At 46.8% G+C, this 27,408-nt stretch overlaps 1 protein-coding gene across 1 annotated transcript in view; it reads right to left on the bottom strand.

The window, feature by feature from the left end:
- Positions 1-20,027, bottom strand: part of NAA10 (N-alpha-acetyltransferase 10, NatA catalytic subunit) — a 97,614-nt gene extending 77,587 nt beyond the window's left edge. Inside the window, exon 1 of the mRNA XM_069645413.1 lies at positions 19,588-20,027. Within this exon, the coding sequence (XP_069501514.1) occupies positions 19,588-19,608 (21 nt within the window). The 5' untranslated portion in view covers positions 19,609-20,027. The remainder of the gene's footprint in view (positions 1-19,587) is intronic.
- Positions 20,028-27,408: the final 7,381 nt, after the last annotated feature.

Genomic DNA, 27,408 nt, shown 5'->3' with positions numbered 1-27,408 from the left:
CTTTTTTTTGTTATTGTTATAGATTCTCTCCTGATGAGCCACTATATAATTAGGGGTGAAACATGTTTAGAGATAAAAATATTTTTGCAGACTTAAAAGTGTGGAACAATAATCATTTGGAACAGACCTAGAAAGAACCTAATGAAACGTGGGAGAAAAAGTATTTTGGAAATCTCTAAAAGTAAATCTAACACAGATCCCGCTGGCACAATAAGGATAATACCTGGAAACAAGAAAACTTTTTAAAAACTATTGGACAGTCAAAATAGTGGTATACACCTATGCAGACAACTGGAAACTATTATAACTTGTTAGACTCACCACAAGGTAGTCTATTGACTGTTTTTTCCTTGCACGGCACGGCTAACTATTATCAGCAAAGCCTGGAGAGGAGGCTTAACTGTTCCCAGAGGGAGTCAGACCCTAAACACAATTTCAACAGTCACAAATTATAAAACATTAGGCCCTAAAGCTCAGCATTGTCAAAAAAGCACTGCCATGAACTCTGCCCACTCCAGTTACACCTCTGCACCCACCCTTCGTCAGTCTCACAGGATCTTTTGCCTTAAATTGAAGTGGTTACTTACCAGTGATATTCAGTACTCCTAGTCCTTACACTTGTGAGATTCCGTTCTGCTAGCCGCCAAAGCGAAATCTGCTCAATTTCGATCTGCTTCTCCCCAATGCGCCACGTCACGTATCGAAAAGAGTGGAGTGAGGTTTCTCATGCCACTGTGCGAAACTAGCATGGATCGAGGGAAAAGCACACATTTTCTCAGGTTGCTGCATGAAACTAGCATGGATTGAAAAAAAAAAAGACACGAAAAGTTTCTCGTGTTGCTGCGAGAACCTAGCAGGAATTTAAAAAACGGGCAAAGTTTCTTGTGGCACTGCACAAAACTAACACGGTTCGGAAAGAAACTGCACAAATTTACTCATATCACTGCAAGACACCAACATGGAAACAAAACACCACTGTGCAATATCGCACAAAACTGAGCAAATTTCAGTGCAAGTGGAACGGTAATGCTGATTTCGCCGAATTGGATTCCAGTGCGAATTTCGCACTTTTCGCTTTGTGGCAGAAACCTCCACTTAGGAAATGCATTCAAACCTTTTCCCCCATTTACCATAAATGCCCCACCCATCTCTACATAAAGTATAATACTCCCAGCCCCTACAAAATGTCAGTTCAGTACCCCAAAATATATCACAGCCGTTTTTCATTATGCACTAAAGGCAGGAGAGGCAAGTTTTAAGTGCTGTGACAAAAAATAAAAATAAAAACATTTCTAAAAGTAGGACTAGGAGTATCAGGCCTCCAGATCCTACGAGGTCTTTTTACACATTAAAATCTTGGAAATACAACAGCTTTATTATTTTCCGGTGTACATTTAGCACAGGTTTAGAGCATGGGGCAGTGCAATGGTCAGGTAATTTGACAGAAACCAGAACACTTCTTTGATTTTTATCTAGATGGATGTAATTGCCATCAAGCCTCTGAACCCGAAATGTTTTCTCTGAAGCCTTTCATGATTGTAATTGGTTATTTATAAGGCACTTAATACCCAGAGGTTTCGAAGCGCAGACACGGGGATCGAACCTGTGTTGCTCCACGTCGTCTGGCTTCCAAGGCGAGCATGTTGCCCCTGAGCTATCCTCCCGAGTTTCAGAAAAAAACGTGCACAGTAAAAGTAATGGTTTCTTTCTGAGTAAAAGGAATGGTTTCTTTCTGTTGAGCTTATGCTGTGTTTAGTGCTCATGGAGTAAAACAGAAGCATTGTGCATATTTAATTTTCCTTGCATTTTAGGATTGTATAATTAATATGGAAAACAGAGTTACCATTATGCACTGTTTTGTTTCTAAAGGGTACTATTCATTTTCCCCCTTTGGTTGCCTGCTTCATACTTTTTACAGTCTTGACTTTTCAATTTACACTAATTATAAAAACTGTAAAATAAGGCGTATGTTACAGCCTAACAGCCTCTTTCAAATCTTCAAGACTACAATAAAAAAAAAAAAATCTAAAACCTGACTCTCCAGGAAGTGCAGTTCAAAAACAAACAAAACCGAGGTACATTTGTAATTGATTCAGAAACTCAGCAAAATCTGTCCATGTAGTGATAATCCAGATAGATATTTGTATGTAGAGCTTCATGCATGCTTCGTCCAACTTCTAGGCACGGTCATCGTTATACCTCAGTCAATAGTTTACCAACCTCTGAAGGATGTTAGCTGGTAAGATAGCTCAGCCAGTTGAGTGCTCGCTGCAGCTATATGTGTGTGATCTGCAGCTCGCAGGTTTGAATCCCAGCAAGGCCAACCCAGCCTTTCATCCTTCAGAGGTCAACAAATGAGTACCAATTTCGGTTGCGTGATAATTCTATGTAAATATGTTCTATGTACAGCACTTTGCCAAAAGTGCAATATAAATAACAAATAATGAACTCTGTCCAGCCAAAATGTGACCATGAGATTAGGTATAGAATTTAGCATCGAGTCCTTACGTCTCTACATTGTTGTATCATAACATTGGCATACCATTAGGTAGTAGTAGTTCCAGGAAATGAGGACCTTCATTAAATATCAAAAGACAAATTCTAGTGAACATCAAAACACACAATAGAATTCATTTTTGCTTTACTGTGAAATTGGCTACGTTTTTGTGTTTTAAAAATGTTACTATATAAAGAGATCAACTGGTCAGACCAAAGATAAATAATGAACGGCGTATTTAATGAGTATCACCCTGTATTAGATTAACATCCCCTTCTGCAACATGTTTTAGGAAGTGAACCAGCTGTAGAGGGGGTGGGAATTGGTATAGAAATAATTTACTTTTCTAAAGCAGAATTCCTTCTAATTATGGTTTACTGAATGCCTACTACGCAAAGTGTTTCTGATTCAAGTTAACGTGTGTATTTTGACTAGTTGCTATCAATGTTATATTAGTTCCAGCTTTGAGGATATTGCACTGCTGAAACAATTAACTTTTCCTGTTCTATGTGGGTGAGTCTCCCACTGCTGTATTGGTTATGCATATGCTGTGCATGTTCTTTTTGACAGAAATGTGGACTGCTGATGCCTATGTTGTTCCAGTTATATGCAAGTGTAGCTTGCACTGTGTTGAGGCCCTTAATGTATCTCTTCAGTGTGGGGGTGTTTGCACTGCTCCATCCAATGCAGTTTTCTCTATGCAAGTGGACTTCTATTGTTATGACCTACAGTGTATCTGTTCCAAGTGTGGTAATCTTCCACTGTTGAGACTCACAATGTTCCTGTTCTGTGTGATGCAAGCATTACCTACTGGGATCAATGCTCCAGATAAGATTTGGAAGTGGTAATATTTTACTCCCTATTTTTTAAAGTTGGGAGTAAAATTATTTTTAGGGAGTAAACATCTAAGTCCAATTCCCAATGAGAGTATTTTATATGCAAGTAAAATACTGTTTTTGTACTATTTATTTCTTTGCACTTATGTTAGTCATGCACATTAAAAGATACAGGTTTACTTATCATGCATATAAAATAGTTTCTTCCCGTGGTACAATGTGCACTACGGTTAATGTTAAAGGATTATTTATACTGCACACTATCACCACTGGAGTGGTCCCCTGGCGCTCTACTGGTCCAAACATATCCATGGAACTTTAAGGGTGAAAGCAGGGGTGCAAATTCTACATGTATTTTTCCTCTTTTTTTATTGGGAGTAGGTTTACTCCCATTTTTATTTTTGGTGAGTTTCTGCAAATGTATAAGGAGTAAAAGGGGCCAATACACCCTTATCTGTAGGGCTGACTGAGATCCATCCATGGAATACCTTTTCTATGTTAGGAGTGGAGTGTGCACTACCAAAGCTATGTTACACCTTCTGTATTCGAGAGGAGCTTCTACTGCGCAGACACATTCCTGATCTGTTTTCTCTGTGGGAATCTTCCACCTTTGCTTTACACCTTGCACTAATCACCACCTGTTCTACATAATTAAAGCTTGCATTGGGGGCTGCCCCGATTCACCTTTTCTGTTTGTATGGGTGAAGGCTAAATGGTTCCTACTCAAGCTGACCTGCTCTGTGTGAGCGAAGTGTTTAAAAGCCTATACTGCTGTACCCCTTTTGTTATATGGAAGGGAAACTCTGTTAGTACTCATTTCTTTAATTTCTGAGAGGGTGTTTGTGCCACTGCACCATGTGCGTTTATCTGTTCAATGTGAGAAACCTGCTTTTCTGTAATGCGATAGAATGATTTCCATACAGCGTCTGAATGCCACATACTTTTTACTCTCTTGCAAAGGAGAAAAATCATTTTTATCTCTTGAAATCACATTTACTCTCAAAGTTTAAAAATGGGGAGTAAAATTCTCCCACCTCAAAATCTTATTTGGAGCATTGAGCAGTAATGGTGATTACAGACAAGAACCAGCTGTGAAAAACCACAGGGTGTTTCACAATCTAGTCCCTGGGGATCCCATTCTGAGGTGGCCAGGGAAAGGCCATAGCTTCTGGATCCCAACCCTGGGGGTAGACAAGCGATGGAGGATCACCTGGGTGGGGGTGGGGGAGAAGCACCCAATGGTGAAACATGTTATCGCCCCCTTTTCTACAACCCATCTAACCCCTACTTATTTTTTGAGGAAACTACAAATCCCATAATTCCTCCACACTTTACCTTGACAAAAGTATTGCACCAAGAAGAGGAATGAGGTTAGAAGGATTACCTCCCCTGACTTGCATTGGCCCTGACCCTGTAATGATGCCAGACAGAGTCAGGCACGTAACTAACAATGTACACCTGCCACTTATCACTCCCTGGGAAGATAAAAGGTGGCGCACACAGGCACACTTTGAGCGAGGCTGGGTACGAGAAGGAACAGCTCTTCGGAGGCTGATATGAACCAGGCTGTCGAAGGCCAACGGGCTGATCAACTTTGAGAGGATCAAGAGAAAGCCAGGCAAGATTTCCATGCTTTTCGGGAGGCCTTGAGCATTCGAAAAGCAGAGCTGAATGAGTGGAGGAAAGAAACCTTCAAGTTGCCAGAAAGTGGCCTGCGACCCTCCTGGGTGAACGGCGGAGTTGTGGAGGAGCAGAAGAGGCGTTGGTAACAGCCTTGAGCTGCGGGAAAGGGATGAAAGAAATCCAAATAACATAGCCGGTGAGTTAGTGAGGGAAACAAGTCTGGCTGATGTTAAAAGGAAAGTGACTGCCATTTGAAAGTTGCATGTATGCCGACAAAAGGCGAACAATTGTTGAAAGACAAGGACACAAAGTAGCAGAGTGGTCTTGCAATATGAAGTCACACATTCGAAAGTCTCTGAAATGTTCTTGGAAGATATTGCTAGCAGAGGTCAAAGGAAGGTGCAATAAGTTGAATAAGAGGAAAGTAACATTTGTAAAATGAAATATGCCAAGAGGGCAAAAGTAAAATATAAGAACTGTGGAAAAAGGCCAAGAAGGCAAGTGAAAGAATAAGAACTACAAGTACCAAGAGGCATTGGTGCTGCAAGAGAAAACTGAATTGAAGGATTGTTAAGAGAGAGGTCGAAGTGGTCATGCAGAGGTATATGTAAATTCCTCGCAGTCTCGAAAGTCTTCGACAGAGAAAACATATATACGAGATAAAGCATGGGGAAGGGAACCCCCACAAAGGAGAGACGGGCTCAAACCCGGAAGACGGAAGCCTGTGCAGAACTGTAAGAAATTAAGAATATGTGAACCGAGTATTGATGGCAAGGCAGGCAAAGCAGAAGGAAATGATTCAACTGTTGAACTCGCACCAGTAAGCACCAGTAAGCCAAAGTGTGCCAAGACAGACAGAACTGTAACATCTGTAACATCTGTAACATCCACCCATCCTTTGTTGTGTTGAGACTCACGACCCCGTAGGGTTGAACCTGGGGAAGGGAGTTGGTGCTGAAGCCATACTGACATTTTCTTTGAGACTATTTTAATTTGGTATTCCCTTTACACATCTGTTATTCTAAGAAGGAGACCAAGGTTAGGTTTTCTTAGTACAGGCCTTTTTTCTTTGACTAGACTGACTTGGACGTATTTGTTATGGTCTAATGGTCGATATTACTCCCATTTTAGAGTTAGGGCCAGTTAGGAATTCTACATACTCAATCAAAAGTGTAAATAAAAAGGTTTTCAAAACTTGTATCCATTATGTCTGCGTCTACTATTGATGCCATGCCTTCCTCACACAGCTCATTATCTCTGCGTCCTTCTTCCTTGTCCCAGTACTTATACCAAAGAAAGCAGTGAAAAAGGATCAATGAAGAAAAACAGACCAGAGGCCAGTTCCAACTCCAATTTATTACCAGACATCACTATAAATCACCCTTGAACAGGTCTACCAGTGCTCAACACCCCTGCCCCAAAAGGTCAATCCCTGCTTATACAAGTTGAGGCAGTAGTGTTGCGTGAAAGAATTCAGGTCGGCCCAGGTCGCCACCCTGAAAAAGTCCTTAATAGAGACCCATGTGCCTCAGCCAATAACACTTTCATGCCTCTGGACCCTCAAAGGTGACCAACAAACTGACTGGCTAATGGATGCAGTCCTGTCCAGGACATCCTGCGACACTGCTCCTCCTCCGCAGAAGTGGGACTGGGGAAAAAGGATGGAAAGCACAATGTCCTGGGGCCTGGTAAAACTGCAAGAGAACCTTTAGAAGAAAGCCTGTATCAAACCAGATAACAACCGAATCCGACCGGGCCCTCAGGAACGGCCTAATTTTACCCAACCTGCAGTTGGAGAGAATTGCCACCAGAAACACGGCATTCCAAATGAGAAACTTGATGCCCACCAACTCCACCAGTTCAAAACGGAGAGGCCTGCAGCACCAAAGGAGGATCACACAGAGGCACCCCTGAGTACACTACGGAACCGAGGAACAAGAATTCAGCAGCCCAATGACAAGCGGCTGCTATCCAGTGCTCCACTCCCAATAGCCACCCAATGAGCCTGTAGAGAGGACACAGCCAAAGTATGTGTCCTGGTGATCCAGAGATGCCAGAAAGTATAACCCCTTCATCAACAGGATAATCCGAAGTCTCTCCATCTTGAAGTGCAGTGTCTGCACAAACAGATTCAGTCTCTTCGGATGCATGACTAGTTTGAACTTGTCACTTGGCTTCAACCACAAATAGGAAGGAGTAGAAGCCCTGAACCCTCTCCTTCCGGGGAACCTCCTGAATTGCCCCCTTTGTCAACAAGTCCAGAATCCCCTGCGTCATGGCCAGAGTGTTCATCGCCCTTCTGGTGACAGAAGTTTCCAACGCCCCTAAGCACAGGTGATGAGAGGCAAACTCGATTGTTTACCCTCATCAGACAATCCAGTACACCCAAACATCAGAGGACTCACCCCAATGCAGGCCAGAACCAGTGGAACCTGGCCCGACACACTTGGTGTCAGGATTGCAGCTGAAAGGCTTCCAATAACCCTTTCACACTGGGCGTCCCTGAAACGTTCAAAGCTCTCCCCTCCACACCTCCAAAGAGGCCCCCGACCGGGATTTAGCATTCAATCCCCTGTGAAGCTGGTCAGCCTTAAAAATGTGATGCACCTGTTCGCCCAACGAGTCGCCAACCAGAGTCTTCCTGGAAAAAGAATCCCGAACGTTGTTGCCTGCTGATACACGCTTAGTTGGAAAGGTCAACGTCACAACACCACATCCCCATTGTCACACCCGCTGTCCCGAACCCCTTCATCAGCCAGATCCAAGAGCAGTTCCGGCTGGGGCGATACTTCCGGGTTGCTGCCGGTGCGAGCTGGATGCAAGGAGGTCCGATTTTTGCAGAGGAGGGAGAACAGGTGGGCACGGGAGGAGAGAACAGAAGGGTGAGGCGCATGTTGGACGTGCTGGGTTGCTAAGGGAGTGGCGGCCGTTTTGTTTGCAAAGGCGGCGTGCTTTGTTGCTGGAGGGGGCTCTGTGTGTTCGGTGTTGGGGAGGTCAAAAGTGACACGCAGTTGGTGGTTGGGACGTGCATGATGGGTGTCCCTGCTCGCCGTTATGAGTGGGCAGGGGAATACTCTGGAGACAGCGGCTGCAGGGGTGGTGTGGGGGTGCAAGATGGCATACAGCCTGCGCCTGGGAGGAGTGATACATTGGCGGTAAGGGGACCCATGGGTCTGCAGGGGTTGGTGGTGGTGCATCTAACATGGGGTCCCTTAGGAATGCAGGGGGCAAAGGTGGGAAGAAGAATGGCAAGAGAGATGTTGGGAAAGGGAAATTGGGTACAAGTGGTGGTCACCAGTCTCTGGCGGAGGGTTTAGCAGATGCTGGTGTTAATGTTGAGAGGAGGAAGGGGGGGGACTTCTAGGGGATGACAGTGGGACACTGCGTAGATGATCTCCTGTGGATCAGAGGGTGGAGAGCAGTGGGGGTGCTGGTGGTGGACAGCAGTATGTGGGTGGGTGCGAGGCTGCGGTTGAATCCATGGAGGCAGAGTCAGGTTGGCAGGTGGTCATAAAGTCAGTGAAGCCCGATCAAGATCTTAGTGGTGTTAGCTTTTTTTGGTATCTGAGTGGGTCCGGAAAGGGATTGGTGCTGTGCAGTCTGTCCAGGTAATTAGTAGGGGGCGTTTGTTGGTTAAGGGTGTGGGTGAGGTGACCAGGAACAAGGCATTGGATTTGGGATGTCTTGGGAGACATCCTGTTTCAGTGTCGGAATAAGGTGGTGCGGTGTGTAAAGGTGAGATTCAGTCTTTGGAGTTTGGGGGGGTGTTACTATCAGAATGGCAGATTTGTTGCGTTTTATTATCACGTCTATTTATATGACAGCTGGTTGTCAGTCAACATCAGACAGGTTACAGGCGGTGGTGAAGGCAGCAAAGATGTATTTAAGGATTGGAAATCTCATAGATAAGGATGTACATAAGATGATGAGTGGTGGTAGTGTTCCCAGTAAGGGTTCAGGGGTCTGACGTTGTGGCAATGGAATGCAAGGAGTTTGTTGGCGAATGGGCAGGAGTAAGTGGGTGATGTTGACGTTGTGTGTGTTCAGGAGACGTGGTTGAGAGAGGGTATTAATTTTCGTTTTCCGGGATATGTGTTGTTTAGGAAAGAGTGGCGGGTCATGGGGGAGGGGTTTGCATTTTGGTGAAGATTGGTATTCAATGTTCTGTCCTTGAGTTTGGAGGGGAGTTGGAGTTGATTGGTGTGAGGTTATTTATGGGTTCTGATGTGTTGGTGGTTTTGAATTTCTACAATACGTGTAGACCTCTTGATGTGGGGGCTTTGCGGCAGGCCTTGGGGCAGCGCGACAGATATTTTTTGTGGGGATTTTAACTGTCACAATACGTTGTGGAATAGTGCTGTGACAGATAATCTGAAAGTGCTGGCTGATGAGTGTGGGCTTGTTTTTTTGAACTCGCTGGGGCATACTAGGACTGATCATACCGGTATGGGGTCTTGTTTGGGTATCAGCATCTATGGTTTCGAAGTGTGTTAGGAAACTGAGGATGGATGGGGAGTGATCATGCATCTATATCCGAAGAAGTAGGTGTCAGGGTGGTGAAGTCGGCAAGTCCTGCCCCGAGGGGGTGTAACTTCTGTAATTTGGATTGGGTGAAGTTTGGAGAGGGCTGTAGCTGGTTGATGGGTGTGAGGTTGGGTGATGCTCAGGGGGTGGGGTGCCACCCACTGTGGATGCAATGGATTTGGCTCTGCAAGATATCTTTCGGAGTGTTGTGTCAGAATTGGACCCGGCTTGAGGTAAGCTCTTCTGGAAACTGAGGTCCCGTGGTGGTTGTCAGAATGAACAGCGGCTGTTCAGGATAGAAAAAGGAAGCAGCGGAAGGCCATACGTACTAAAGCGGTTGCAGACATTGTCGCCTATAAAAAAGCTAGGGCACTGGTGCAGAGCGTGATTCGATGTCATAAGCGGGTGTATTTGAGGAATTTTTGTAGTACTCTATCTAGTGATACATGTTTGTCAAAGGTGTGGGCGAGGTTTCGGCATATGTCCAGGCAGACTCGGATTTCGGTGATTACAGATGCGGGGTGCGATATGGTGGTAAAGCAGAGGCACTTGGAAAGTATTTTGCGGGTGTGCACAGGTGTCCAGACAATGGCTGTTAATAAGGGTGCGCTGAATGTTGTGGACAAATGGACATCCAGTATGGCTATGTCGTTCACTTTGAGTGATTTGCGGACTGTGCTAAGGGGCCGACGGGATTAAAGTCCGGTTGAGGATGGGGTACATTATATTTATTTGCAGAATTTGCTGGAGGTGTTGCGGCTGTTTAATGTTGTGTGGGATCACGGTACACTGCCTATTGGGTGGAAGAGGGCTGTCGTCCTGCCGATTCTGAAATTGGGGAAGCCGGCTGGTTTGTGTGGGTTCTATCGGCCCATTGCTTTGACATCTGTTTTGTGCAAGGTGATGGAAAAAAATGGTGTTTGGCCGTCTGGTGCACTTTCTGGAGTCGGAGCAGCGACTGAGTGTGTTTCAGCAGGGGTTTTGTAAATCTAGATCCGGGATGGATGCAATTGTATCGTTGACAACAGATGTGCAGGAGGCATTGTCCTGTCGGGAAATGGTGGGGGTGATCTTTCTTGATATGGAGAAGGCATATGATATGGTGTGGAGGGATGGGTTGCTATTTGTGTTGCGAAAGAAGGTGTTGAGGGGAAGATGTTTTCCTGGATTAAGGATTTTCTGAGGAATATGGTGTTTCGGGTGCGTGTTGGGGATGTGTTGTCCCGAGAGTTTTTGATGGAAAATGGGACACCCCAGGGTAGTGTTATCTCCATTTTGTTTCTTGTAGCGGTGGATGGCCTTATAGAGAGAGTTCGAGAATGTGGTTGTCAGGTGGGATTCTATGCACACAATGGAGTGGTTTGGGTACGGTGGGAGTAGTGATTTAAGGAAAGTTGCAGGAGGCTTTGGAGGTAATGGAAGGGTGGTGTCAGGATTGGGGTTTTAAGGTGTCCTCCTCTACAACGGTGTGTATGTTGTTTAACAGCCGACGTAGTGGTGTCAGTTTGGATCTTAAGTACAGCGGGAATGTGTTGGTCCGGGTGTCGGAATTCCGGGATCTTGGTGTGCTATTGGATGAGCGCCTGTCATGGAAGTTGCAAGTGGAAAAGACGCTGGCAAAGTGTAAACAGCATCTTAATTTGTTGAAGGCGGTGTCGGGTCAGGAGTGGGGTGGAGGGCAGAGGAGTACGAGGATGTTGTTGATTGTGGGGTTGGTCAGGAGTGTGCTGGAGTTCGGAGTTCAGCTGCAGTGCAGTTATAGTAGAACTCAGATTAATGTGTTGGATGGTGTCCAGTCAAGGGCAATGAGAATTGTGACTGGGACTGTTCGGTCATCCCCGACAGAGGCTGTGCAAGTGTCGGCAGGGATGTTGCCATTGGATTGGAGAAGGGCAGAGCTGAGTGCTAGGTATTGGTTGCGTTCTAAGTCCCTCAGTGTGTGGCATCCTGTAAAGAAGTGTCTGGGGGTTAATTTGATGCATGCTTATTAGAGTGGGAGTTGAGAGAGGAAAGGGGGACTTTTGGATTCCATGCGGACAGGCTGGTGAAACGATTGGGGGGGTGGAGGGGTTGTGTATGATGGAAGATGTGGATGGGGTTGTAGGGCCGAATTTGGATGCAGCATGATCCAATTGTCTGTTTGGATTTGGCCACGGTGGTGATCAAGGGTGGTGATAGAGGGGTGATTAAGAGATTGGCGGTGCAGTATGTGGAGGGGAAAGTTGGCGCTCAAGTATATACGGATGGTTCCAGGGATCCGAAGAGGAACAAGGTTGGTATGGCTTGCTATTTTCAGGCGGATGAGGAGTTTTGGTTGGCTAGGTTGTTGGATGATGTATCCGTCTGCACGGCGGAGTTGATGGCTGTTAATATGGTGGTGCTTCGGATTATGAGGAAACAGTTGGCTATGGCGGTGGCGTTTGTGGATTCGATGAGTGTGTGGTTGGCTAGCAAGGAGGGGAATTGTGATAGAAGGGATATAGTTGTGCTCATTATACAGCGATTAGAGAAGTGTGTTGCAGGGGGTACCATGGTGGAGTTGGCTTGGGTTCCCAGTCATTGTGGGGTCTTGAGTAATGAGTTGGTGGATCGGGCTGCGTATGGGGCCACGTTGCAGGGGGAGGTGGATGTGAAAGTCCCATTGAGTGTGGCTGAGGTACAGGGGATGGCGTGTGGAAAAATTAAGGATATGTGGCCAGATCAGTGGGATATGACTTCAAAGGGACGGCAGTTTTATGCAGTGTGCAGGAAGTGCGGGTTCGGGCATTTGAGGGGGGGTGGAGTTGGGAGTTGACACAAAGGGATGAAACTATTTTGAATCACCTTAGGGTGGGTCATGCGGGGTTGGCGGGATGGAAGTGCTTGATGTGTAGAGTTACATCAGCGGCATGCGAGACTTGCGGTTGCCCAGAGATAATGCCTCATTAGATGTTGGACTGGAGGTTTGATGTGCAGCGGAAATTGCTCAGAATCAGGATTAGTGGCATTGGGGTGGTGGTACAGGGGTTATCTGATCTGTTCAGTTGGAAAAGAGAGGTGGTGGATGTTCAGTGTAGGTTCCTGCTTCAGTTTGTGCAGAGAGACGGGGAAGTGGGATGATATCTAGTGGAGGTGGATGGCTGATTCTATGGCAAGACAGCTACATTGTATTCTTATTGTGTATTGTTCCTCAGGCAGGCAATCGAGCGTTTGTTTATTTAGCCGCGCTCGCCTCCTGAGGTGAATTTCACATAATTGTTCGAGCGTGGCGTTAGCTTGGGAAAGCCCGCTCAGTGTTCTAAGGTGTTGCGTGCAGCCCGGGAGCTGCACGCTTTGTTTAACTTTATTTGACCTTTTTACTGCGAACGCTCTCGCGTTCCAATTCCACGTGGGCCTGAGAAAAGGCCGGGGAGGTTTTTCCTTTGTTGTGCGCGCGCTTCAGTTCAGTTACTTTCTGACTGACTGCGTGCAGATTCAGAGAAGCTCTCTGGCACACGCGTTAAGCGTGCTGTTTACCAGAGGCAGGGTTGGTGGTTCGAGCCTTCTCTCCCCCTCAGTTGGTTTATTGTCAAATGTTATTTTAAGCAAATGTTATTTTAAGAATTGTGTTCCATTTTCTGTTTTTATTATTTACAGTGGTTTTAGCCGTTTCAATGTATCTTTTCATTGCCCTCACACGCTGCTCGCGTGTTTGTCTGTGGGATACAGATATTGTCCATATACTGCCTGGTTGACCCTTCCAAAAGTTTGTGGCACCCTCTTGAAGTGAAAGGTTACAGCCTGATCGGCTTGTGTTGATTCAGCATAGACCCTGCTGTTTATTCATACCACTTACATATATTTATATATATTTTACCAAGTAAAATTGGTGCTGTCATGGATAAAGGAGCGCTTCCCTCCTCTGCTGATGCCAGCACTCAAGTACGCACTGCCAAAAAAAGTGAGAAAGTGGTTGATGATTTGGGGGATCAAGCCTGTCATGCCCAGCCGTTGGTGGCAAAAGCTATTCAGTCCTCTTTGGACTCAGCTTTATCTGATTTGAATTATACCTTGGCGTCAGCCTTTGACAGGTTAATTACCCGTATTGCAGATTTTCATCCGTCCCAGGATGCTGCCCCATCTACGGCATCCCAGGCCCCCAAATAATGTAAGGCCAAAACTAAGCATACCCAGGGACAACTCAGTCCCATAGTGGCCATGTCCCCTAAGAGTATTTTAAAGCGTGGGTGGGAAGAATCCCGTCAGCCTATCTCTTCCACCCCCTGGCCGGCCCCCGCGCCTTTCGCGCCGGTGGAGCCCCCTATTGATGTCTCATCCTCCGACAGTTCAGATAACTCTGATTCGCCCTAAGAGGCAGAAAAGGAAGGTGACCTCAGTAGCCCCTCAGGAGGGCCCCCTGCTGGATGGGTGTGGGGTTCCTTTCTTTGTTCCTGCCCTGATACAACACCCCAGGTCAGCCGAGTGGCAACCCTCTGAAGAGGTTTCATCTTTCCTCAAGTTATGGATCAGACGCCCTATGGCGAAGGAGGATCGTAATAAATTACGGTCGGAATGTCCCAGACCTTTGCTCGCCAACAAGGTGGCTCTGGCGCCAGAAATAGACCAGTCTATGGCAGCTTTTCTTTCCCAGAAGGGGAAAGACCCCAAGAAGGGGGTCGATGAAGCGTGGCGTAGTTGTCAGGACAGACTGTTGGACATCCTGGGTCCAGTCACGCAGATTTTTGAAATGGCAGAAGAGGCGGCGTCCTCTAACACCCCGGTAGATGTTGACGCATTAAGGGGTTGGATCCAACGTACGGTATGCCTGCTCGGCAATGCTAATGCCTCCATATGTAGGGAGAGGAGAAAAACATTATTAATGAGGTTGGATTCCAAACTGGCAGACATGTCTGAGAGGGAAGGTGGCCCCTCAGCTCAGGGTAATTTATTTGGGGATTCTTTTCTGAAAGATTTGTCAGCATATGTTCACACATTTACGTTGCTGGACAAAGCGCAGGTTAATATAAAAAAGGTTTTTGCCCCAAAGGTTTTTAACAAGGCTGGACGAGGTAGGGCCCGCTCCTCCGGCCGTTTTTCCAAGGGCTCCTCCCGTCCCTGTCATTTTGCGCCCCGGGGCGCATACCATACCTCCTCTGCTCGAGGAGCACATAACCAGTTCTACGCACAACAAAACTCGAGTTGGAGAGGACGTGCCGGCAGAGGAGCCGGAAGATCAAGAGGGCCATCAGGTACTTTCTCAGGTGCTAAAAGTTTTTTCCCCCAAAAGTCTAGGTAGCAGACTAGCCAGGTTTCTTCCACAGTGGGAGGCCCTCACTTCGGATCCTTGGGTGTTACAAACGGTTCAAGGTTATCAGATAGAATTCTATGCCCCTCCTTGTCAGTTGTCCTTTCCCCTTCCTTTGGTGTTTGACGAAGTCAAACAATCCCTCATAGATGTGGAGGTAAGGGATCTCATCTCCAAAGGGGCGGTAGTCCCGGCCTCTTACAGGGCCTCTCAGTTTCTGAGTTCCATTTTTCTAGTCCCAAAACCGGACCAGGGGTTTCGCCCAGTAATCAACCTGAAAGCCCTCAACTCTTTTGTAGTTTATCACCATTTCAAAATGGAAGGAATTCATTTGCTCAGGGACACCCTTCTCCCTGCAGACTGGATGGTCAAATTGGACCTCAAGGACGCTTACTTGGTAGTTCCCGTTTTTCCCCCGCATCAGGAGTTTCTTCCAATGGGGGGGGGGGGGGGTCGGGTGTGGCAGTTTGCATCCCTTCCGTTTGGCCTGTCCTCAGCCCCATGGTGTTTCACCAAGCTCATGCGGCCGGTGATGGCTCTTCTCAGATCCAGGGGGATTCGGATCATAATTTATCTGGACGACATGTTGCGCCTAGCCCAGAATTATCAGACTCTGTGTTCCCATCTGAAATTCACTGTGACCCTCTTACAGGACTTAGGTTTTGTGATAAATGTAAAAAAAATCCATATTGAAGCCTACGCAATGTATCCAATTTCTGGGCTTCAATATAGATTCAAAGCTTTGCATCCTTCTTCTCCCAGACAGCAGACTTTCCAAGATAAAGATGGAAATTTGTCTGCTCCTCAAGAGGGGGAGGATCTCCCTCAGACAGTTGGCCAGAGTAGTGGGGGTGCTGTCGGCATCTATTCAAGCTATCTTCCCTGCTCCCCTTCATTACAGAGCGCTGCAACGCTTGAAAGCCAGGCATTTACGCAAGTGTCTCTCTTACTCCCAAATGGTGGATTTGCCGCCGGAAGCCAGGTTGGAACTCCTGTGGTGGCTCAGGCACATGGAGGCCTGGAATGCCAAGGCAATATTTGGCCCATCTCCGGATGTCGTTCTGGAGTCAGATGCGAGCAGATCGGGTTGGGGAGCCAGATTGGGTCAGGTTTCCACAGGTGGGAAATGGTCGGAGTCGGAGAAACAACTACATATCAATTGCCTAGAGTTGTTAGCAGGGTCCTTTGCTGTTCGGAGTCTCCTCAAGGATCAGGGGAATTGTTGTGTTCTCCTCCGCATGGACAACATCTCTGCGGTGAGATACATCAATCACCTGGGGGGTACCAGGTCCAAAATCTTGGCAGATTTGGCAAGAGAGTTTTGGCATTTTTGCCTCGACAGGGATATTCTATTGAAAGCAGAATACCTTCCGGGAGTCAGCAACGAGGTTGCGGATTGGAACTCCAGGCACCTGCAGGACAGGAGCGATTGGATGTTGAACAGGTCTCTTTTCGCCCGCATAGCGTCCCTCTGGGGTCCCCTGGCGATAGACTTGTTTGCCTTGAGGCTAAATTGTCAAGTTCCCAGGTTTTACAGTTGGTGACCAGATCCGTTAGCTCTGGCCACCGACACTTTCCTCCAGGATTGGTCGGGTCAGTTGGGGTATGCTTTTCCTCCCTTTGCCATGATAGCCCGGGTTCTGGTCCAAGTTCGCACACAGGCGGGGTCTCTGGTTCTGGTTACCCCCATTTGGCCCTCTCAGGTTTGGTTCCCGGCCCTTCTGGAATTGGCAGTAGATATTCCCCGTCTTCTCCCTCCCGATCCCCTGTTGCTGGTGGATCCGGAGGGTCTCCCGCACGAGTTGGTCCTGCAGGGGCACCTTGCCCTTATGGCTTGGAAGATTTCAGCTCTTCCTGGTGCTTCAGAGGACTTTCGCAAGACTCTATGGCGGTCATCAGGGACTCCTGGGCGCCCTCTACTAAGGTGGGGTATTCCTCAGCATGGAACAGATGGGTTGGCTGGTGTGTGGCTAGGCACCTCAATCCCGTTTCTGCCCCTCCCGTAGAGGTGGTCAATTTTCTAGTAGAACTGTTTAAAGAAGGGAAAGCCTACAGGACTGTTAATGGGTTTCGTTCTGCTATTTCAGCCGGTCACCTTTTGGTTAAAGGGGAACCAGTGGGTAGACATTTTTTGGTGCGAAGGGCCCTCAAATCTATCCGTATTAAAGTTCCACCACAACCGAAGTATTCGGTTCTTTGGGATGTTAATATGGTGCTGCAGCTCTTTAGGTCCTGGCCTCTTAATGAAGAACTGCCCCTGCAGCAGTTATTTGCCAAACTTGCTATGTTACTATGTCTAGTGTCTATTAAACGGGTCTCTGACATCAGAGCTCTGGATGTGGATAATAAGATGTTTACTCCTCAAGGGGTTACTTTCTTTATCTCAAGAAGAACTAAATGCATGACTTCCTCAATATCCTATCCAGCTTTTCCTGAAGATTGTAAATTATTGTGGTCAACTGTTTGAAATGCTTTGAGCTTAAAACTGAAGGTTTTAGACATCCCAATACCTCTCAGCTGCTGATTTCCTACAGGAAACCCCATAAACCGGTCTCCCCTTCTACTTTGGCCAGATGGATCAAATGGGTTATGCGGGAGGCAGGGGTTGACACTTCCTTTTTTGGTCCCCACTCAGTCCGAGGCGCTATGGCCTCTAAAGCAGCCTTTCTTGGGGGTGGGTTGGAACAGATTTTAAAAGCAGCTGACTGGTCTAGGGAATCAACTTTTAAGACATTTTACCATAAGTGTATTGATCATGTAGCGGTGAATGTAATGCAAGGGCTTTGAACTTGCATAATATGAGCCTCCTGTCTTGCCATAGAATATCTAATCCCCCACACTAGCGTGAGATGGGGGTTTAGATTCTATAAAAGACAAGGAGGCGAGTATTATCCCACCCACCCACCCTTACTGGTGTTTGGTTGTTTCAGCTTTCAGTTGATGGTTTCGACGCGGGAAGAAGCAAGCGATTCCGCTCCAAGTTGCAGAAGGCTCAGCGCCGACGTCTCCATGGGAGTTTGTTCTTCGTTCTAGTGGAGAAATGTTCGGTGGTCGTGTGAAAAGGATCAGCTTCAGAAAGAGAGTGGATTAAGGAATGGACCTATATGAGACTGGCTCGCTCCCTATTGGCTGCCTCCAGAGCATGACCTGCCCACCATGTTGGACTGGGATGTTTTCCATTGCTTTGTTATAATGTTACGTTTTGGAAAAATTTCGTTTTACAAAGCTTTTATTCTTTGCTGCTGTGGTTCTCAGTAAAGATTGTAATGCATAATACTCGCCTCCTTGTCTTTGATAGAATCTAAACCCCCATCTCACGCTAGTGTGGGGGATTAGATATTGGTGCTGATCATCTTAATAGATGGAAATCGCAGGTTTTGTGTTTCTGGAGTCATCCTAACAAGAAGAAGTTCCAGCTGGGATTGCATTGACAGCAACAGGGGTGAGCTCCTCCCTCCATGGGATTCACCAACTGACGAAAGCCACCAAGCAACGCCTCTGCCATGTAGGAGGCATATGTAGGCACCCTAAACGCCATGTGCGCCTTGGTGTGTAACATTATCGCAAAGCAGAATCCGTCTTCCTTTCTACCTGGTCTTACACAGCAGCCTCCTCAGCTGCCCTAGACGAGCGCTACACCACACTGAACAGAATCTTATACAACTTTTGATGGCGCAATGAAAGCGCCCATGCAATCTGACACCTGAATCAGCAATACAGTCAATGCCTTTTAGCTAGATACTTCCTTTGAGGCTCCTCAGCATCACCATGCATGCTCCTCATCCTTAGAGAAGCCCTCCCTCCCCCAGGATGAAGATGAAGGCGACTTGAAGCCCTGCACTTCAGCGATTTCTTAAGGCATGCATACTTCCGCAAGGCTTCCTTGCAGATGCGGATCAAGTGATTGTCAGACACCTCAGGCACCTTTGCATGCTTTCAAGACACCCCGGACACAGGAGAGGAAGACCTGGAACTCGCAGAGTCGTCCCCAGAAAACATGCTGTTGCTTGGCAACATTCTTACTAGAGGCCATGGCAACTACTCAGAAACCCAGTAGACAGCACGAGCCCCCAGCAGCAACACACTAACCAAAACAGCTGCACTACAGAGCATGAGACACCCACAGTTCCAACCTCTATACACTGAAACACAGATTCTCTGCTGACCGCAAACAAAAGACATGGGCACCCACAGGTGAACAGCATTAGCCAACTGCCACCTTAATTAGAGCCACACCCCCCAGATGCAACACACGCACAGACAGGCCCTATACCCACACCAGAAACCCCAGTGAAAGCATGGAAAGAATGCTGTGCGCTAGCCCAGCAGTAGAAGTCGTGCCTCTGCACAGCCAGTACAGGCGAACCGTGAGCGGTATAGCCAGCAAAGCCGCCTAACGACCTGTCCCACCTCCCCCGGCGTCACGCCCTGTGGCCTGGAGCACCACTCCCCATCTCTCCACCCCACTCAGCAGAAAACCGGCAAGAACCACGCTTACAGCGGTATAACGCCACATGCCCGGGATGGCAGTCCTACACACAAAGGACACCCGCCTTCTGTGGGATACCCCCTGACCGGATACAAACAGAGTCGGCCGCCGGAGGATCCGACCCAACCGCACGTACCAACACCCAGTATCGGATGACACTCCGGCCAGGGCAGGGACTGGACTGGCCTCTCTTGCAGGAACCACCACGCCAGATTGCCAAGAACTAACCAATACAATCCAAAACCAGAACCTGAAGTGGAGGTTGTAACAACAGAAGTACCGAGACGAGGAAGAGGGATCTGGAGGTAATGTGCGACTTTTTCCAAGATTCCCCCCAACTCCCCTTTGCTCTCACCCTGGCGTTCCGGATATTCATGGTGGAGGTGTACGGGACTGACTGCCGAGAATCTTCTTCAGCTCAGAAGAAACACAAAAAAAACTTGAACGAATGACAGGACAGCCTGTTCACAGCGTTGCGATTCAGCAGGAAACAGGAAGCGCCGGCAAGGTGAATGACAAGCGCTGCCACCCAATCCTAACAGGGGACGGATCGTAAAACTTCACAGGCCACTGGAGCCTGAATACGTTGGCGTGATGTCCATATTTGTGTTCAAAAAGTTGCATTGTATTTTTAACAGAGACATCAGTAGACATTACATTTCTAATCCCAGAGCCCTCACAGGAAAAGGCTCAATGTAGAAATTAAATGACAAGGTAATAAAGTATATAATGCATAAGTAAGGGGCAAGGCTGCTGGTACGCAGGGGGGGGGGCATAACAGACTTCGAAAATAAATAGAAGGTTCAAAAGAATAATTCATTATTGTCAGTGATGTCCATATTTGAATGGGTTTACTCAGGCAAGCTCTGACCGTTTATATTCTGAATAAATCAGCCCATTCCAAAATGGCCGAGATCGCTAGATTACTCAAAGACATAAAAACAATATTCTAGAAAAGCCCACTCTGTGGTAAGAATACACCATCATGGACAATTTTAGACAGCTGAGAGCAACGTCCTCAACTGACCGAAGGCCATGGGCATAATGCTGATGGATGGATTTGTATTTTGTATTTGTTTTATTTATAACGCGCAAGCCATCAGGCCTAGAGACATCAGGGCGCAATTTGTATAAAGTTACAGAAATGCATATATGCAGACATCAAAATTACATTGACAGAAATGTTACAACTTTTCAGCCTGTAATAATCGCAAATACATTTTCTTAAAATAGTGACTGTTCTATTTACCATTAAATTCAGACCTGCCTACATTTGAAAATCAAAATCCCTGAAATTTCTGCTGTTCACAGCGAGCACCGAACTCAGCCCATAAGTGTTTAAAAATTCAATGCAACCCTTTGAACCCTAAAAACGGTGCGTGCCTAACACCGCCATATTCGCAGATCGTAAGGCACGGAAGGGTTCATTTTTTTTTTTTAGTTCAGAGTTTTATTGATTTTTTAACAGAGATAACAGTAGTCATTACAAATCTAGTGCCAAAGCCCTTACAGAGGGAAACAGAAGGCCACAATTAAAATGGCAAGATAAGCATATAAAACATAAGGGACAAGGCTACAGGTAAGCAGGACAGCTACAACATACAAATAAAATGCATGGAATTAACAGAAGAGGAATTCTGTAAGGATAATATAAGTACATTCGTTAATATAGAGAAATGTATTATTTGTTACAAAAGCATTTGAGAAATTGTTTATCAGTGTGGGTGCGTACCAAAAATGGAGGGTACAATGGATTGGAATGTTGCTACTGAGACGAATCTAAAAGAAATAAATAGATGTGAAGAAAGAACGAAAGTAAGAGTGGAAAGGAAAGAAGGAAACCCATCTTAAGTGAACTACTAAGTGGTTCACTACTGACTCTTGAGAGGATTCTTCTGAGGTGGTGAAAGAGTGTGTTGTATAGGTAGGGTGCCTATAGTACATTGATCGGATGAGTGTAGCTCGAAGATCCCTTTGACTGATGTGCCGAGGGGAGCAGCATTGGGAGGTTTGTGCGGGGGCGAGAGGGGTAAGAGGAGCACAGCCAGGATCGGTAATGGCCTAGTTTAAGTTCAATGGAGATGTCAGTGGGTCCCTGGAAAAGACTCTGTTGGGATGGAGATGAGCCTATCCCACCCCAGGCGCTTCCAAGTTAGGCACACCCCATACAAAGCAATATAACCCACAAGGGGGAGCCGTCCCCATCCCCAGGGCACATATATAGGCCCTGTAGCGCATAGAATTAGGCAAATAGTGCTAGCCCTGTCCCTGCCCCGCAACTCCATTTTGTATTATGCTAAGAAAAGAAACACGGATGGCCTACAATGCATGCATCCCTAGTTCACACAGGTGCCAAGCTATCGGCACACAAGGTCTGCCCCGCACAAACCCTGTTCCCACGGAAGTCCATTTCTCTCCTATCCCTTCAGTGTTGTGAATATCTAATATCTCTTCCAGGAATGCACCCTGCAAAGAGCATGAGACCGTACCAGGCTCCAGCGCTGTGTTCATCCATCTCCACTAAACTGCTATTGGGCCTCTGACCCCCCACTCACACAGGCCATAGACGGCCACACTTCACCAGCCCGACCCCCAGACCCTAACCCCCTAAGGGTGCCCACCACAGATCTAAAACCTTTACAACTGTGTATCTCTCCAATAGCAACGCATGTCTCTTGTAACACGAGGTACCGGGAAGGGTAAATCATAGATAAAACTCCAGGGGGGGGACCTTGGGTGCCGGAACTGCAGTATTAACAAAGCCCTAAATGTAGGGGTCAGTGTGACTGTATCTTATCCTCCTCTCTCCTGGCAGGTCCTTGTATAGGGTTCCTCCAATCAGGAGCACCAAATGTCCTGTACAGAGATGGTGGACAGTCATAATTTCGACAAAAAAATATCGACAAAAAAATGTCGAAAAAAAAAATGTCGACTTTCGTTTTTTTAATTATATATTTATTTTAGGGGTTCGGGAGTTAAAAAAAAGGGAAAATTAAAAAAAGAAATAAAAAAGGGGGTTTGGGGGGGGAACCCCCCCATTTAAAAAAAAAAAATGCATTGAAAAAAAAAGTCGACATTTTTTTTTCGACTTTTTTTTTTCGAAATTTTGACTGTCGACATTTTTGTTGTCGACATTATGACTATAAACCTACAGAGATGATGTTCTTTGTACTTATAAATGCATGTTTGATGATGAAAGAGCAGAGCGCTCCTGGGCAGCAGAGTTCTTTGCTGGCACTTGTATTTTGTACGAGTAAAACTTGCTATTCTTCCAAAACGATCTCTTGGCTTTATTCCTGAGTGGGTTGTATTTACTCTGGAGTGTGCGCACAGAGGTATATACTTTCATTTGGTGACCCCTGTGACGTGATTCCTTAGCCCCGTACTTGCAGCGATATCCAGGGGCCTCTCCGGAAAGGCTGTGCCTACCTACAGCTGACCAGTCCCCCAAAAATGTGTGGCCCTTGTGGGTGCCAGCTTTGCAAAAATCACTCCTACTCATTGGAGCCGGGTACGACCCCAGGGGGAGGCCCAGTTAGTTGTGGATTAACCCTAAACGGAGGCTTTCGGAATAACACAGACTCGTGAGTTTAGACTGCAAAGGATAACAAAGTATGGGTTTCAGAATGGAGCATTGTGATAGAGTGAACACACAGTGACTGGATGTGAGTGGGTAGATTGATTAGTTGATTGTAGACGTTTTCTATGGCCATTTGCTATTCTTTTTTCTTTGGTTTTTAAGTTATACAGAGAATATAAAGCGAGAAGGAAAGGGAGCCTATCCGAGCCGGGGTAGAAGGTGGCAGCCACAGTGCGCTGTCCCGACCAGAGCAGGAAAATATGAATACAGAGAAATATTAGGAGCCCCATATAATTAGAGGGCACGGGAAAAAAGTAGTGGTTAATGTTTTAGCTTATTATTTTAGCTTATTATTTTCAGCTTCTTTTTTCATATTTAGGGAGGAGGCCCAGGAGGGGTAGGTATGGTGTGAATGAAAAATGCATAGCAGAGGTGTGTGGATGCTGTAAGGGGAAGAAAAATCTTCATCAAGTATGTTTGTTTTTATGTTCTAAAAAAAGTTTTGTGTTCACATTGTCTGACAGTACAAAGACAGGTCTAACATACATGTGACAAATAAAAAGCGACTGACCCTGTGGGACCTGACGATATAGATGGATGGGAAAAAAGATTGCACAAACATTTTTGTGACACGTACTTTAGACAGACGACGACCATGGGGATAGACACACCCCTAACTTATATGTAAATGCCTGCCCCTGTATAGTGACACAATTAAGAAATACCACAGCCAATGGGTGATGGAAACAAAGGGGGAAGGAATACCCTGCTCCTGGCCAGAGGAAGGGTCCTTCGATAAGGTTGCCTTATACCACATGCCCGCATACCTGACTGCCAAATACAAGTGAAGCCCCTACAAAAAATCGAAGAGAAATACTGGATTTGTGGCAGATGTTTGAAGAAACACCCTTCTTAGAGAAAAGCCTTGGAAAATTTGACAACAGGCAACATGGTAGAGAGTGAAATGAGGGAGGGGCAACTAAAGAAAATGTACCCATTACTAACAAGAGCAGCGGAAGAGTATTCGAATCCGACCTATGTGTCAGAGGGAAGTGCTCTAACAAACACGAGCACAGCGCCACCCCGCCATATGACACAACACCCACACAGGAGTGAGTGCTAGAGACATCAAAGTTACGTTATCCTCCACCTGTACAGAGTTAGCTACATTACGAGCGGCATGTGAAGCAGCTTGAGGATCAGAGAGTGCAGCACGACCCCCGGCCACACCTCTGCCCCACAAGAGGACGAGTGGAAATTAGTAGATTTTCTGTTCAGGATCGACAGCGCCCCATACAGGCCGTGCACATAGAAAGGGAAGGGGAGACAGACAGTGTAGGATATGAAAATGTGTGGTCAGTGAGGGATGAGGAGTACTGGAGTGACTTTGATGATGGGGAAGAAGGAGCAATGCGAGGGGTACAGCAAGTATACCCGAAAACACCGATGGTCGAAGGGACGTGGGAAGGGAGGTTGCGAGAAAGGTTTGGGAGAATGGCCGTAGCAAAAAGAAAGGGAGTGGATGTTAGACTCACCACCGTGCAGACTGGCCGGGGCGTTGGCTCAGGATCAGATAGAGCGTCTCTTTGGGTCCAAATACTTCAGTCACTACTGGTGTAATTCCCAAAGGGAGCTCTTTCTGGCCATGGACCCTCCTGCTGTTTGATGATAACAGCCAAGACGCTAAATTACCCAAAAGAGCGGGGTTATGCACACCGCTTTCACCAGGCTGTAAAGGAAGAACAAAAAGGTTAGAATGGAGTGGATAATGAGTAGGTAAATTCCAGGTCTATGTCTAAGATCAAATACCTGTAGGACAGGTGACTTTCGGGTTGGTAGTACCTAGGAGGAGAGGGAGAGTTATGAGCTAAGGCCAGAGAAGAGACAAATGGGCAGGACAGTAAAAGTATATTTGAGGCTTACCCGCTGCAAAGTAATCAGACTCCTAACGATGGAAACAACGGAAGGATAAAATAAAAAAATGGAATGTTAGTACAGGGAACTCCCCAAACGGAACGAGGGCCACCACTAGTGCTGGGTTGGTGCAATTCACAGCAGAGCGTTCAGTATTTGCACTACGAGGTCCCTTTAGTTGCAGTGATGTTTTCAATAAGTCCTGTTAGTAGGAGGTAGATAGTCTTATGATGTTTGAGGATTTAGAAGACGGGCACTACTAAGAAGCAAACAAACCCAGGAGGGAGAAAAGACATTCCCGTCTTACCGGTGGAGGAACTGCAATCTTTCTTCACTGGTCAATGTCTTGTGGGACATTGCAGATTAAGCACGTTTTGGACAGCGCTTGGTTCTTGAGTCGCGTGAAGAATGGTACACGCTGCTTTGAGATAAGGTCTCTTCGTTTTCGGCAGCACTCGAGATTCGAGTTCCGGGACAATCAGTATGCCGTCCGCGCAGCCTGAAGTTGGGATTCGTGCTGGGCGAGGGAGACAGGAAACCGAAGTTGCGAGGAGCTTCGGATTGGAGTAGGCGGGGTCTGGGATGTTCCTGGTCGGTAACCAGCAGATCAAACCAATTTACAGGGATAAACAGAAGAATAGTCGGGAATGGATAGCAAGGTCGGTACAGGTAAGAGTTCAGCAGTAAGTGGTTCGAAATAACAACGCTAATCAGAAGCGCCGGCACTGGAAATGGTTTTATGGACGCTGGGACGCGAGTCAATGGGGCATGACAAGCGTCCTGCTGGCAACGTGGATGTCAGCTGACCACACATGTGAACCTGTGGCAACAATCTTCGCTTCCCTAGCAACCGCCAGCATTGCCAGAAAGGCGCCGCTCGCTGCAAACTACAGTTCCTAACACGGGGGGAAAGCAGCCGGTGCAAGGTGGAGCGCACCATGGGTGTGACAGCATCCGCCCCCAAAGATAGCGGCAACCCCCTGGACGCATGGAAGGAACGAAGGAGAACAGGTGAATGGATGTGATCCAAAGGTTCCCAGGTGCGGTCCACAGGGCCGTAGCCCTTCCAATCCACAAGATAGTACGGAGTGGATAATGAGTAGGTAAATTCCAGGTCTATGTCTAAGATCAAATACCTGTAGGACAGGTGACTTTTGGGTTGGTAGTACCTAGGAGGAGAGGGAGAGTTATGAGCTAAGGCCAGAGAAGAGACAAATGGGCAGGACAGTAAAAGTATATTTGAGGCTTACCCTCTGCAAAGTAATCAGACTCCTAGCGATGGAAACAACGGTAGGATAAAATTAAAAAAGGGAATGTTAGTACAGGGAACTCCCCGAACAGAACGAGGGCCACCACTAGTGCCGGGTAGGTGCAATTCACCGCAGGCGTTCAGTATTTGCACTACGAGGTCCCTTTAGTTGCAGTGATGTTTTCAATAAGTCCTGTTAGTAGGAGGTAGATAGTCTTATGATGTTTGTGGATTTAGAAGACGGGCACTACTGTCATGATGCATACCCCCGGGCATCCAGACCACATCCATCAGCCCCAGGAGCAGGCATCATGTTGCCTTGAGAAAACCCAGCAACCCCTGCTAGGGGCTGTCTGGGTTCAGTCCTGGCCCCAATGGCGCCAGGCTCATAAGTGCACACTTACCTGATGCAGACCATGCTGCAAGAAGATCCAAGCCCATGTGAGGCCTGGAAGGGACTACTTTACCTTAGGGACTATTTTGTTACTCAGGTGTGGTCGGGGAGGAATACCTACCTGGGACTACTTTGGAGGCTATTTAAACCAAGCCCGAAGAGCAGCACACGCTTCGCGTTTTTCTGCATCCAGCAGCGTAACGTTCACCGTGCCAGCAGCAGCATCCAGCCTTCTGCCACGCCCGCCTCGAACCTGGAGCACCTAGAAAGAAGGAAAGAAGCAAAGGTTAGAACAAGAGCATTACCTGATTTCTTACCTGATCCCGGATTCATCGCATCTTCAAACCTGAGGAAATACTTTGTTTTAAACGCGTCGTATCATCGCCAGCAGCAGCGCCGCGCCATACTCACCGTTCCATGCAGCATCTCTTCGATCCGGTACTGTCTCCATCTTTACATTGCCGAATTCCGGAACCTAAGGGGGACAAGAAAGAACAAGGTGAGCAGATAGAACAGACAGAGACAATCTCTTTATCCGCCATATGCTTACCTGATTTTACCGCCAGAGGTATTATTCAGCAGCACGCCACATCTTCTTATGCCGCACCTGTGAGAAAAGGAGAAAGCAGCAAGTTTAACCCTTGGCATTATTTACCGGACAGTGTTGGGTAACACAGACTTTTACCGGAGCGCTTTCAGCTGTCAATCTTTTTATTGGGTCAAAGCTGCAAGATAAAAGAGGAATTGGACAGGAGTGAATTCCAGACATTTTGAACTCTTACGAACTATATACTTACGGCTCTTCGCCAGGACCTTTTGGAGTCAGGATTCGTCTACAACTCTTCCAATATCTTCAGGCCAGTGAAGTAACTGGTCATCAACGCGCCCCTGCGTACTTCGCAGGGTGGAAGGCTCATCCTTCAAGAATATAAGGTGAGATTGCTGAGAGGGCACTTCAGAGGTGATTAGAGGGGAGGACAGTGCGGGTGCTATCACTTGAATCCACAAGTGGCTAAATCCATCTCTCCACTTGTAGGAG

This window comes from Ambystoma mexicanum, chromosome 2p (assembly GCF_040938575.1).
Source record: "Ambystoma mexicanum isolate Mex_15411 chromosome 2p, UKY_AmexF1_1, whole genome shotgun sequence".
NCBI classification, from domain to species: Eukaryota; Metazoa; Chordata; class Amphibia; order Caudata; family Ambystomatidae; genus Ambystoma; species Ambystoma mexicanum.
Note: the sequence above shows the minus strand (reverse complement) of the source record. Positions and strands in the feature narration are given on the sequence as shown.